We start from the raw sequence: 14,216 nt of genomic DNA, 5'->3' as shown, positions 1-14,216 counted from the left end.
CAGGTCGGGTTTGGGTTCCTTCTGTGTGGAGTTTGCATGTTCTCCCCGTATTAGCGTGGGTTGTCTCCGGGTTCTCCGGCCACAGTCCAAAGACATGCAGGATGGGGATATGTTGATTGATGACTCTAAATTGCCCATAGGTGTGAATGTGAGTGTGAATGGTTGTCTGTCTCTACATGTCAGCCCTGGCGATGGACTGGTGACCTGTCCAGGGTGTACCCTGCCTTCGCCCAATGCCCAATTTATGTTTTGAACCCATACACATTTCTGTTTAGATAATACTGCAGCAATTAAAGGAGTAGCATTTCACTCTTTTATCTTATTGTTTCTGGGCATTGTGGCAAATGCGGGCGGAAGGGAAGCCCCATGCAGGCACAAGGGCATGAAAAAAATCTTGGTGACTGCACAAGAGTGTCGGCTCTGAGAGGGTGAATGCTATATGACATTAAACATACTGTATGGTCATGTGCAAAGCCACTGCACATAAACCATCATTCATTTAATTTCTACTGAATATATTTGGACCAGTGCCTCTTTTGCCTTCAGCAAAGAACACATTACATTAAACCAGCTGCAAGGTAAAACATCTGATGTACTTTTTTACAATGAGCAGTTTTTAATCATGCTAGTGGCATCTATGGTTCCATAACAAAGGTTTACCACTTTGGTCAGGACTAAAATATCTCAAAAATCCATTGCATGGATTGCACTGAAATGTTTCACATATATCCATAGTCTGCAGATGACGAATCCTAAGGTCATTGGGGATTCCCTGACTTTTCTTTGTGTGCCACCAAGTTTACATTTTTTACTTTAATTTCACATTCAGGTTCAGAAAATACTGTATGTGTTTGTTGGCTGTCAGGTTTAGTTTTTTTGAAACAACGAGATCTATGATGCATATTTCCTATGCCAGTACTAGTTCTTTGAGGACTGAGTAAGTGTGTTTTCTTTACATCTGAGTAACAGGTAACCAGTCTGTTTGTACGTATATGTCGCTGCTATAGCCAGTTTTGTATCATTGTCTCTGATTTTGTATTAACTCTTTTTTGTGTTATTTTGTAACTGTTGGAATTATTTAAACCCTTACAGTGTTTTTGTGTATTATACAGTGGAACTTCTTTGGGGTTAGATGCAACTATGGAACACGAATATCTCTTGTGGTTGAGATGGTGATATAAAATTGCGGCTAACTATGCGATAAACAAAGATTGACTATAACAACATAAACACAAGGGAATACAGTCTACTAGAATTAAATTTTTTACCAGTGTCACTAATAATACGTGACTTCGCAATCTAATTAAAGGAGTCAATTGGTCCTTAGTTGCCTCATAAGTATCACCAATTCTTATGTCTTTACTCTAAATAAATTCAGTGACACTCATGCAAACTCTTGTAACCCTAAGCTATACCCTTTCATGTCTAGTGTAATTTAGCAGTTGCTCTCATTTATTTTTAGATGTGATTTTCAAAATCATCACAAAGCAGGAAATCAGACATATTTACAGTTTGCGTTAATATATTTATTTCTGTTTTCACTCTTTGTAGAAAGGTGAATTTCAGTAAAATATTACATTTTCAATGTACACAGTAAACAATTTAAATAAAAAATGATTCAACTGATGTTTATGTTGAACTCATTGTTAGAAATATGGTTGAAGAGAAAATTGTCCACACTCCTTGCAAGCGGTATGTGAGGATCTTCACTGCTGGAAGGAAAATGGAAGGTCAATCTCAAGCCTTCCTTCACTAACTTTCATGTAGACTTGCGCCTCCTCTGAAGCTTGCTGCAGGACACCATAAACAGTGTTATTGAACTGGTCCACTACATAAATGACCATGTCCATAATGTACTCAAATGAATTGTTGAGCTGTTCAATATTAAAGGTAGAGATCTGGTCAACAACATTCTTTAAGACTGTGACGAGGTTAAGGTAGACAACATTAATGTTGATGAACACCGCATCTAAATAGTCGGACCTGACTGAGTCAACAAACTCTTGAGATTTCTCAACAATAGCCTTCAGGGTCTCACCCATCTTCATGAGCATTGTATCAAGACTCTCCATATTTTTCACAAAGTCCACCATTTCATCGAAGGTGTTCTTCAGAGCTGCTTTGACCTGATTCAAGATCTGGCCTCCAGTGATTGCATCGCCAACTGGCATGCTTATTTTCACACTGCTGATCTGCTCAATGAAGGACTTATAGTAGACCTCCACGTTAGCATAGATAGTCTGGAGGGTTGTGTCTAGCATAGCAGCAATGCTGCTGGTCAGCTTCTTCAGGGCCATAGGGAGAGTGGTCATTTCAGCAGACCCAGGCAGTTTAAACTGGGTTTCCCTCAAGACCTTGATGAAAGCATCCAGGAATACCTGGACAGTCTTCTGGTACTGGACAATGATGTTCCTGAAGAAGATTGACAGCTGGCTCATTTGAGTGTCATAGTTGATTGCAGCGTTATAGGCCTCACTGATGCGGTTAACAACAGTGTTCTTCAACACTTCCATATTGCTTGAGATCTGGTACTTCTCTGCAAACATTGTGAATGTAGAGATGATGGAAGGGAGTCTTGTCTTGAGTTGATAAAGCATTGCTTTGGGTGCATCCATGTTGTAGGCAATCTGCAGCTTCATCTTATCAGCATCCTTAGAGGATGATCTGATGACCAAGATGTCAACATCAACCTCTGGGGCAGACTGTTAAATGGAAGAAATAAAATATAATTTTAGCTATGTTTTAATTTTGGTATTTCATATTTGGTTTCCATCATATAATAATGTTAGTGACACTCACAGGATAACGACCATAGACTCTTGTGATCATCTGAGATGGAACTCTGCCATTGAACTGAAGGCCCAGGAAGCCAGTGGATGGAGTAGATACTGAGGCAGTGATGCCATCTTTGCGAGCAGCATAACGAAGGTTTGCATCAGTGAAAGTAGGGCTGGTGATGTCCACATTCAGGATGTGTCGAGAGTAACTGTAGGAGAAAAACAACATTTAAAATAAAAAGTCATGAATAATTCTTAACCTGATTTATACACTCTAATACAAATGGCAGAGAGGAATAAGTAGAAAAACTGTAGGCTGAAGAATATTTACCCATCATTAACCTGGCGCTTTCTCCTATAGCATGAAAAAAAAGGCTTAATTACTTTCAAACTTGAATATCAGAAGTACCACATATATTGCAAAACATGCAGAATGTTACCTCAAGGCTTGGGTAATGACATGATTGACATCCATGGTCATGTCAGCGTGTGTCAGGACATATTTGCTGACCATGTTCAGAGCTTCATTCTCAAAGTTGACAGTAGTAGAAGCTATTAAAGGAAACAGTTTGTAAGATTTAATGCTTCACAATGCTTTCAGAATGAAACAGATAAACATGTTCAATTAATTTTATGAACTCACCATCCATGTCATATTCAAAAAGCACGATGACAGAGGTTGCAGAGGACTTCAAGGTGACTTTGATGACGGGAGCATCACCCTCTACTTCTGCTGCTAGAGTTGTGGTGTACAGTGGGCTGACAAACTTGCCATTGGTAGAGATCTTCTGCTTGGTGGCTGTCACCTCAGCAACAGTTCTCTCAAAGATAGTGAAGTCACCCAGGCTGGTTGGCTGAGAAATATCAATCTCAATATCAGCAGACAAAGAAGAGGTTGGAGCAAGATCAATGGTAGCCTGGACAACATGCTTTCCGTTGGTGTTGAAATCAAATAAATTTGCCTCATTGTTGCCAATATACTTCTGCACTGCATACACACGACTCAGGGAGGCTTCAACAGCAAGGTCCTCATTTACATCCATGGCAATGACTTTGTTTGTGCCTTGGTTAAGCTTGGCATCAGCAATAACCTTGAAGGTGGAGCGCAGGCCATCATTATTTAGATACAGATTCATGTCATTATCCAGGACTCCCAAAAGTAGATAGTCTTCAAGCATTGTGCAATCCATGTTGGCCTTAGTAGATGACTCCATGGAAACATACTCAAAGCTTCCCTCCAGCTTCAGAGTGTGGTCTGCCTCGGCCTTTCCAACAGCTTTGATCACAGGCAGGTTAAAATCACCCTTGATCCTCAAGGTGGAGACAGCATTTGCTTTGGTTTTGGTGTCTGCAACCAAATTTTGGTTTGCCTCCAGGTTGAGTATAGGCAGGGCAATCTTTGCAACAGTAGCCACAGTGACGGCAGTTTCAAAGGTGTCAGTGCTCATGCTGATGGTGCTGTCATGTGTGCCTTCAATGTGACGATTTTCAAGTGACAGGGAATTGGCCAACTTGATTCCTCTCTTGGTGGTCAGACTGGTGGTGCCATCAAGTTTAGCTTTTAGAGCCTCGAAGACAGAGGCTGTGGTGGCTCCCAGACGGAACACAATATCATCCTCAGCAGAGAGTCCAGCATTGACATTCAAATTAATGATGGCGGACTTGACAGACAACTCTGTGATCAGGTTACCGACAGATGGAATCCGGATCAGACCCATCATATCAACAATTGGGGCAGCCTGGCTTTTCTGGTAAACAATCTTGGCATCCACATCCACAGACTGCTCAGTGGTAGTCAAAATGTTCTTCAATCCAGTCTGCTCATACAAGTTGAGATCACTGATAGCTGGAGTACTGATGTCAACAAAAGGCAGGTCAATCTCAGGAATGCTAATGGGGGATGTCAGGAAGTCAAGATTGGCCTCGCTTTCCATGGCAACAAAGATGCCAGCCTCATTTTCATTATTGTTAACAGTGAAGTTGTAGGACATTTTGTACTGATTGAGACGAGCCAGAGTTACTGTGTTCATCTGTTGGCTGTTAGGTTTGAAGGTGGCAGAGTAATCATTCTGCAGATCTATCTTAGCAATCACACTTTCAAAGAGGGTGACCTTGGCATTTCCTTTGTTTTGGAATTCAAAGACAAACTCCACAGGACGTACTGCAATGTTGATTCCGTTGGACAGGACTCCACTGACACTACCATACAGTTCTGTGTCATGGTTTGCTTTCAGTTCAGCCTTCATATCATAAAGGTTAACATTTCCAGATGCTACAATTAGACTGTTCTTAATTACTGGTGTCTCTGCTTCATTGCGGATATTAAACTTGATGTAGGAAAGGGTGCTGGATTCAGCAGTAATTTGCTGTTTCATCTTTAAGATGGTAGAGTCTGTGTCACCAGAGAAGGTTAGTGTGGCGGTGCTGGGAGTGAGTGAGAATTGTAAATTGCTCTTGTGAGTGCCATCCTCAGCATTGCATTTGCCAGTGCCTGAATTGTCAACTGTTAGAGTGAGGGTGTAGCCAACTTGGCGAGCAATTGCTTTCTGAGTTACAGTGGCCTCATTTCTGAAATTGAAAATTGGGAGGTCCACTATGTGATTGTAAGTTGTATCAAAAGATACAGACATTCCCTCTTCCATAGTGAAAAAGGCCGTGTTCAAGAAGTCAGCAGTGTAAGGTGTAGTGATGACCTTAATTGTTGTTTTGCCTTGAGCCTGTGGTGATTGGCCATCAAGAGTTAAAGATGCCTGATGTTCAACTCCAAGTTTATGATGGTTGAACTTAAGAGTCTCTGCAAGGACAACACGACTCATTTCTGGAATTGCAATACGAGCAGTGGAGTCAAGCTTGTAATTTAGAATTCTAAAACTTGGAGATGTGCCCTGGGAAGTAAGGAATCCAGTGAATTGAGGGGTCATTTCACTCTCAGTGGAGTTCTGGAACTCAGCAGCAGTCTTGACGGTGTAAATGGGAGTTTGGAATTTGATCTCACCATAGAGTTTACCAAAGCATGGGACCATCATCTGATTTGGAATGGTTGGCAGCGTGATCTCAGGAACCTGGAGAGACCTGACAAGCTTTTCTACAGGGACTTGTGGAATGGTAGGGAATGTGATCTCAGGAAGAGTGATTTCTGGGAAGGTCATCTCTGGCATGGGTGGAAGATAGTTCATTGACAGATCTCCAAAGAAAGCATCCACATCAACCATTTTGATTTCAAAGTTTACAATGAAATCAATAAGTTCAATGAGTCGCTGCTTGATGTCATCAAATGAAATGATGGTGGGATTCACAGTATAGATGCCAAAGATGGTGAACTCAGGGATGTCCAGCTGGGTTGGAATTTCTAACTGTTCAAACACATCCATGCTGAACTTCATAGAAGGTACAACAAGATCAGTGAAAGGAATGGTAAAGGATGGCGTATTCAACTCAGCTTTCTTAAGTTCAGTCGTGAGCCCTTCAATTATCTGCTGAATCTCGCTGATGATTTTTTGCTCAGGTACCACGTCCTTAATTATCTCAACTGTATAGGTGAACATGTCAGTCACCACAGTGATGACTCGAGTGTAGTATTTCCTCACAAAGTCCAGATAGGAGGTAATCTCAGTGTTGACATCAAGATTTGAAATTCCCTGTTTTATAAATTCAGCAAATCTCCTTACGCTGTCCAGGACAACTTGGTCAATGATATCCTTTACAGATTTAATCATTTCTGCAACTTTGAGTTCTCTCATGTTTTCCATTAAGCCTCTGACAGATGATAAGAAAAGGTTGACCATATCTCTTGTTGCCTCAAGTTTCTGGGGGATTTCCAAAGCTCTTATCAGCTCATTCACATAAACTGTGTAGCCAGCAATAATTTGATTGGCAGAATCCACAAAGTCATTATATTCCAATGACCTCAGCTTTTGCACAATGCTTTCAATGTACATATTCAGTTGTTGAATGATGTCCCTAACCTCAGTTGTTTTCAAGTAGTTGATAGCATCCTGGAAGACTTGCATGAATTTAGTAGGGATGTCTGCGTCCTTCACCATGTTGGCTACAGCCCTGAAGGTTTCCTCAATTCTGAACTGTTTGATGAGCTCAACAGCCTTTTCCAAGACAGCCTGGAACTTTTTGTCAGCCTCAAACTTTACGATCAACTCTCTCATCTTGGCATAGAATGTGTTGATTTTACCCACGACGTCCAGGTCCTGAATCATTTGCTTAATGTAATCTGTTATATCGCTGAAAATCTGTGTGGGAATCTGACTTACTAGTTTGTCAATATAAGATTTAAAGTTGATGGATGAAATCAAGTTCTTCAGCTCGGAAACAAATTTCTGTATGTCAAAGGTCTCGATTATTTGTTTCACATCAGTCATGACTGTCTGTAGTTTGGCCTTGATTTCGTACTGGGTATCGATATCATGCAGGAATGCAATGCTGCTGCCCTTGAGTTTTTCCAAGTTGATCTGCTGGATCATCTCCCTCATGGTGTCAATTACATACACAACCATTGCTTGGATGTCATACTCCTCATTAATGGCATTCATCTGTTCTTGGATCTTCTGAATGAGAGTTTCAGGAAGGGTGCCGCTCACAATAATCTCTTTCACCATACCAGTAAAGTGTTGGATGTAAAGAGTGAGATCGTCCAGCAGTTTCTCAACGGTAACCTTCAGGTTGCTCAAAGAGGCTTCCACATCCTCCATGGAGATGACATATTCTTGGGTAAAATCATTGAAATACTGCTTCAGTTGAATGGCCTTGTCTTCTATATTTAGTTGAGAAACAAAGTTACTGACATACTCAGGAAGAGCCTCAAGTTTTGCCCTAATCTCCTCATTGTTGATGTAGTGTTGCAGTGCCTCTGCAACCTGCACAACAGCCCCCTTGATGCTTTCCAAGAAAGCAGGCAGATTCTCAATTAGAGGGAAGTGAATTATTTGACTATCTGTGTTCTTGTCATACTTGAGGAAGGAAGACATGGTGAACTCCTGGTTCTCTGTGGATTCTGCATTGAGCATGTTTGTGAGGATGGTACCAGATGCCTCAATTCCAGTTCTTTCAGCAGTGTTGTAAATACTCATGTCCTGATTAAAGGCATGCTCATTCATTTTAGACTTCATTCTGAAACTGGTCTTCTGCTCTTGAAGTGACAGAACAGTGTCCATCTTGTTGTCAAATGTAGTCTCAAGAGCAAATCCAGTATCTAGCTGCTGGTTTACTGATGCTCTGCATTCATGTGAGGTAGCAAAAGCCAGGGGTTGTGCTTTAAGGAGGAACTTGCCATAGAGCTGGGCACTATGCTTTCCATACATGGTCATGTCTCCATCAGCATTGAAAATGGCATCAAGGTTGAAGTCGAAGGGAACAATGCTGCAACGGATGGTGTGGTCAAAGCGCATTGGCTGTGAGTTGAAGCGGGCATCATTGGTGATCCTGGCAGCAAGACCCACAATCTCAAGCTCAGTGTTCTGACTCATGTGAGTTCCAAAGAGTTTCCCTGTGGTGCTGCACTTTGCGTTAGCCATCATATCAGCATAGGTTACCTGATAAATGTGCTTGATCTCTTCCTCACCATAGATGGCTTTCAGGTTTCCAGTCAGGTCCATCTTGTAAAGCTCTGCCTGCAGCTGAGCCTCATTAATGAAGTCGACTGACAGAAGCTTCAGGTTGTTGTTAACATTTGCAGAGGCAGTGTAGGGTTTCAGGTCGATGGTGATATCATGAGTGTATGAGGCATACTCACTGGCGGTGGCTTCAGCCTTTGAGTTGAAGTCAAGGCTAGAGGGTGTAATGGTCAGAGTGTTGTCATTATCAACCTTGATGTCACTCATTGCAGCCTTGTTGGTAATGGATAGAGTAGCTCTTGACGCATCAAGTCCAGCATTGAAAGTGTTTTCCAGGGACAGGAGGCTCTGCAGGGTGGTTGTTCCACTAGTGGTCAAACCTTCCTTGTTCATTTTCAGAGTAGCCTTGTGAGTAGCTTCATTCTCAAGGAGCTTCATGGTGGCATCACTGTTTACAGCCAGACCATTGACATCAAGAGAGGCAGTCAGCAGAGAGTAAACACGGTTTTCAGTGTGGTCTGCATTTGTCTCCATTCTCATTACAACTTCAACAGCACCAGCAGAGGCTTCAGCCTGGTTGTGGATCTTCATGCCAAAAGCAAGGGCATTTGCATCAGATTTCAGTGACAGCTTACTGTCTTTGAAGGAAAGGTCAGCAACATGGGTCAAGGTGTCTTCAAAGACATTGGTGTTAGATACAACTGAGAATTCACCATTGGCAAGAGTTGCTGCAATTGTGTTCTTGGCCTTAACAATGGTGGAGTCCAACTGAACACTAGAATCAACCTTTGCTTCTGGTCTGAATGGGGAGATGGTGAATGACTGAGATGAAATGGTCTTGCCATACATGGGTCCAGCAGTGAAGCTTCCATCAAAGTTGCTATCAGCAGATATTTCCTCGGTGTTGATTCCAGCCATGCCATTGTGCTCTACTACAACATTGAGACCGAATGGACTTGTGGCTTCAATCTTACTGCTTGATTTCAAATTGATTTTGTCTGTGATGGTTGCATCCTCAACAAGACTAATACTGGCTTCGAGGAATTTGTGAGCCAAAGAGCTTTTCAATTGGGCCTTGATGGAATCAGTGGTGGCCAACATTCCAGAGCCTACATAAAAATACAAAAGAAGAGGATTTTTAAAAGCTTGATAAGAGATATTTTTCAGTGAACACTGTAATATTGTAACTGAAATTAACACACATTGTTTCACATCAGTGGTATTTGAGAAAATAACTGTAAACAAGAGTAAAGCCCACATCACACTAACTATTTGAATTTAATTGGGAGTTGATGATACCAACTTTAAAAATCTTAAATTCATGAATGATATTTACTGTGACATACCTTTCATTTGTATTGAGAGGATGTCAATCGGAGAGGTTCCTTTCACATCAAACTTAGCTGAGTAGCTTGGTGTGTCAACAGCATCTTTTCCGACAGCCATTGAGGCCTCCATGTCATATAGGTTGCTCTTCATCAGAGTTGTAACCTCAGCTTTGCCGAAAAGAGGAATAGACAGAGTGAGGCTCTCAGGGACAACAAGCTCTGGGATGGGAATTTCCATGGAGACGATCTCCAGTCCAAACTGGGGTAGAGACACACTGGGTGTGGTCAAAGCTGTAGGGAAGTTAAGGTCTTCTGTTGACTTTCCACCAAGAAGGAGAGGGATTGCAATGGTGAAGCGCTCATTGTTGAAGTTGTAAACAGCCTTTGCCTCACTGTGATAAAGACAACAGTAACATCAGTAAATGTAAAAAAAAAATGGAATCAAATAGTTTAAACAGTCACCTCAGAGTTGTTGACACTTACGTATTCAGGAACAGTGTCTCTGGCATGGAAATCTCCGGCATATCAGGTACTCTGAAGTCCTGAATGTAAGGCATATCAGCACCATACTTTTCCATGTAGGTGTTTGCTGCCTAAGAAAAGAGCAAACACTGTTTCATGCATCCTCACAATTTTTACCAATGAAAGTGTGAATAAATGTTAAATCTACGATTCATACCTCAACAAACTTTTGGAAGATGTGACGGACTTTCATGTCAGTCTGCCCAACCTGCATGTCAAGAAGTTGGTTGCCATACACGTCAACCATATCACCAGTTGGCAAACTTGTGATGTCATAAGTGTTCAGATCAGACTTGAACTCAACCTCAAACTTGTTTGCATCTGCAACAAATAAGAGAAATTAATTGAATAATGAGACATAAGGCAACATTGATCTAATATCCAGGATACACGTAATCTGGGAATAAAATTACTCAAAACAAAATCAATTATGGCATTGTTCCATGTTTGGTCTCAAACATTTGACCACAATTCTTAAAATGTCACATTTAGGCACATTTTGGATGCATCCCAGGTTTACATGCAACTATCCATGAAGTAAGGAAAATTACCATATTTCATCACGATTTTCTGCTCAGAGGTGCCAGCCATGACCTTGACTTCACTCTTAAGCTCCAACTCCAATTCTTCATCACGTTTCATGTTAGCTGTGACAGTGGCATCAGCATTGATTGAGGGGACAAGAAGTTGGACTTGCAGCATACCCTCCTTCATGGCCTTGAGACTGTATAATGTGACAATGTCAGTTAGTGACTAACATTGATGAACTTTCCATTGTTACATTATGAGGTTTTTTATGGTTAATTTCTTACTTGGCACGACCAACCAGAGAGAGCTGAGGGATGTTCTTGTTTATGAGGTCGAGGGAGATGGAATGAGTTCCTTTGCCCTTGGTGTTTCCATCAACAACGCCCAGCCTGAGTCCAGCCTCCACATCGTAGTCGGGGATCTGGATGTCAGCTGTGATGACATTCTTTCTTCTGTTATATTTCATGACTGCTCTGGCTTCAGTGGGCTCGGCACCTGTTGTTGACCAACCAATATGTCAATATTCCGTAAATCTCCTAAACTTCAGAGATTTTCCAAATTATGCTGAGTCTGAATAATTCTTGAATATTGTACATTACCTTCAGCCCTCAGGACAAATTTCACTGAGTCAACCTTCTGACGGCCCTCTTCTCCTTCCCTAAGGAGCTCGTAGGCAATAGAAGCTGTGTACTCGGTGACTTCACCAGTGGGGTGCAATTCCACTGCCAATCTACACAGATAATTCAGATTATCAGGCAAAATGATAAGTGATATATTTGTTTTTTGTTTTCAATTATGTGCTGGAGGTTTAGAAAGTCCTGCTCACTTGCTGTCTCCTGTGATGGGGAAGTATGGGGCTGTCTCCTGAGAGAAAGCATCAGTGTAGTACAGAGCAGTGCAGTATTTCATTCCAGCAAAGACGGGAGTGCACTCATTAACATCAACCTTGTCCATCAACATAGAGGGAATGGCCTTCTCTTCGGATCCAGTCACTGCCACCAGGGTGTTTCTAAATTTTAAATGTATAACATTTTGAATGGAACTTTGTTTCTTTTTTATCTAAATGTAGAAAAGTTGAAATTGTTGCAATCAAATATAAGATCCATGATAACTAAAAAAAAAATAATGTTGCACTCTAGCTACAAACATGGCCATACTCAACATTGTCATTGCAGTTGTATTACAATTAGAGGTACAAAGCACGTCCTGCCTTTTGCTTTTTTCCAAAAATCGGACTTTGACTTACGTCATTTTGATGAGTTTTACAGGACTTGTTGGAGCAGGGATGGTCAGCTTGACATTGTCAGGTTCCATGGAGATCTTGGCCTTCAGCCCACTTTCGTGGAAAATGTTGGTGTGCATTTTTAATCCAGAGTTGACATATTCAGGAATGTAGGAGCCAATCTGAGATACAAACGCTATGCTAGCGGAGGGCATGAAGGTCACTTCACTCTGTGTGGACACATAGGAGAAACATGAATACTTGTGTTGATGCTTTTTATATTGAAGTATTGGTGGCATTTAAACACATTCATGGATTATTACCATATCACGAGCGATCTGAAGTCCACCCTTGATGCCAGGGGTGAAAGTACCAGACATTGTAATCCTCAGAGGCACACCAGTAACAGTAGGCAGGAAGAATTCATTGTCCATGAAGATGTAGTGGGCAAAGATTGTGTTGTCAGCCTTGGTCATCAGTGCCTTCATGATCTGTTGCAAATAAAGACACATAGAGGATATTTAAATCATAGACAAGACATTTCTAAACCAATGCAATCAATTGGGTGATTGTTAACAATGTTCTTTAAAAAATGTCCTTACATCAATTGGGAACATCTTGAACATGCTGTCAATCATCATAGCAGCAGAGTAGGCCATCTCCTCCATTTCGTTGGTCCTCAGATATCCCAGCTCATTTCCCAAAAGTCTCAGGTAAACCATTGCTTCTGGAGACTGCGCCGCCTTCATTTCCCTCACAAGTTTGTTGAGGTTGCGTCCGATCTCCCGCATCAGGTTCTGGGAGGCCTAAACATAAATGTGCATCCTGTATTCAAATATTTTTCCCTTACGGAAAATTAATCATTATTGTTACAGACCTATGTTTTAGTCATGTGTACAAAACAGATTTTTCTACCTGTCTCTTCATTCTGTCTTTCTTCAGAGCAGGGATCATGTTCTGCAGGATCTCATTGACTCTGAGTGGCATGTTGGCAGAGACAAAGTACATTGTCTTCAGGGCAGTGTCGGGGAAGAAGCCATTCTTTCCAAACAGGGCATCAACGGTTGGCTCTAATCCTTTCCCCTCCATACCAATCTGTTAAGGTGACAAATTTGTCACTGTCATAAATTGTCTGAAAATGTTTTTCACAAAGCATAATTTGGATTAAAACAGCTCATAATGTTTACCTCCATCATGTCAATGTCATAGCCGAATGCCTTCAGAGTCATTTCAAGCATGACCTCCTTGGGCAGATAGCTGGTATCCTCAAAGATCATGTTGCCCTCCACAGATCCGATTTTGAAGTTGCGAGAGAACTTGGTGGGGTCCATGGTGGGCCCAACCTCATTACCCTGCAGGGCATCACGAATCTTCTGCCTCAATCTGTAGGAAGTAACAATATAACTATTAAAAATTTGATTGTGAACAAATTGGGAAACTTACTCACATGTAGTGAAAAAAAAAATACCAAATATAAATGTTAAATTGCTTTTCACTTACTCTTGGGTCTCTGTCTCAGTTGAGGACAAAATGTTGGTAATGTGAGAGGTCACAAAGCTCTTGACTTGTTTGTCCTGCTCATTGGTTAAGGCATCCACCAACTGGGCCAGTTCAGTGGGCTGTGGGTCCTTCATAAGTACCAGATATGCAGCAATGCGCTTTTGCATTGGGCTGGCACCATCCAAAAGCACCTGCATGAGAACTTCTCTCCCCTGTGACCAATAAAAATCAATACAATGAGTATACTTTAGAAATAATCATTCCAATAATGTTTCAAACCTTTGAATTAATTTGACTTGCCTCCTCAGGAACGGGTGTCAGCCTGAACACCTGGATGGCAGCCTGCTGCACAGCCGGGGAGGCATCAGGTTGGTTCACACACTGGATCACCATGGATCTGAGTGCGGGACCAGCAGATACCAGAGCTGGAGCCATGTTTCCAATAACCTGGGATCAAAGGACATGTTAATATTCTGCTTATTGGTGTTACAAGTGATTTACATTTTTATCTATACTGAAGGCTACCCACTCTCAGTGTCATGAAAGTGTTGTCCTTATCACCAGAGCAGTCACCCAACTGGCCAGCCATGAATCCAGCAACCGCGTAAATCTCAGGGATCAGTTTTCCCTCAGCTTTGTAAAACCTGTTGAAGAAGTATTTAGAACTCATGTCTGGGTTTCACATTTCATGCAAAGAGGGAAAACATTTCATAAAATATTATTCTGAAATGTATTTATTCTGGAATAAAGTGTGGTTAAGTTCACTCACCTCTTG

General features: G+C 41.5%; 1 protein-coding gene across 1 annotated transcript; it reads right to left on the bottom strand.

Moving 5' to 3' along the window:
• Nucleotides 1-1,703: 1,703 nt before the first annotated feature.
• On the bottom strand, nt 1,704-13,649 carry LOC311026518 (apolipoprotein B-100-like). Its single transcript, XM_084030127.1, has 17 exons — nt 13,442-13,649; nt 13,129-13,324; nt 12,857-13,036; nt 12,544-12,747; nt 12,265-12,432; nt 11,966-12,171; nt 11,546-11,728; nt 11,319-11,449; nt 11,004-11,214; nt 10,743-10,915; nt 10,349-10,512; nt 10,153-10,262; nt 9,688-10,061; nt 3,421-9,450; nt 3,218-3,329; nt 2,800-2,986; nt 1,704-2,702 (listed from the first exon to the last, which is right to left on the bottom strand). The coding sequence occupies exons 1-17, from the start codon at nt 13,636-13,638 to the stop codon at nt 1,707-1,709; spliced, it is 9,822 nt and encodes a 3,273-aa protein (XP_083886253.1). The 5' UTR covers nt 13,639-13,649; the 3' UTR covers nt 1,704-1,706.
• Between the last annotated feature and the right edge of the window lie 567 nt (nt 13,650-14,216).

This window comes from Eutrigla gurnardus (genome assembly GCF_963514095.1).
Source record: "Eutrigla gurnardus genome assembly, chromosome: 16".
Classification (NCBI taxonomy): domain Eukaryota; kingdom Metazoa; phylum Chordata; class Actinopteri; order Perciformes; family Triglidae; genus Eutrigla; species Eutrigla gurnardus.
The sequence above is the reverse complement of the archived record's forward strand: the minus strand, read 5'-3'. Positions and strand labels throughout refer to the sequence as shown.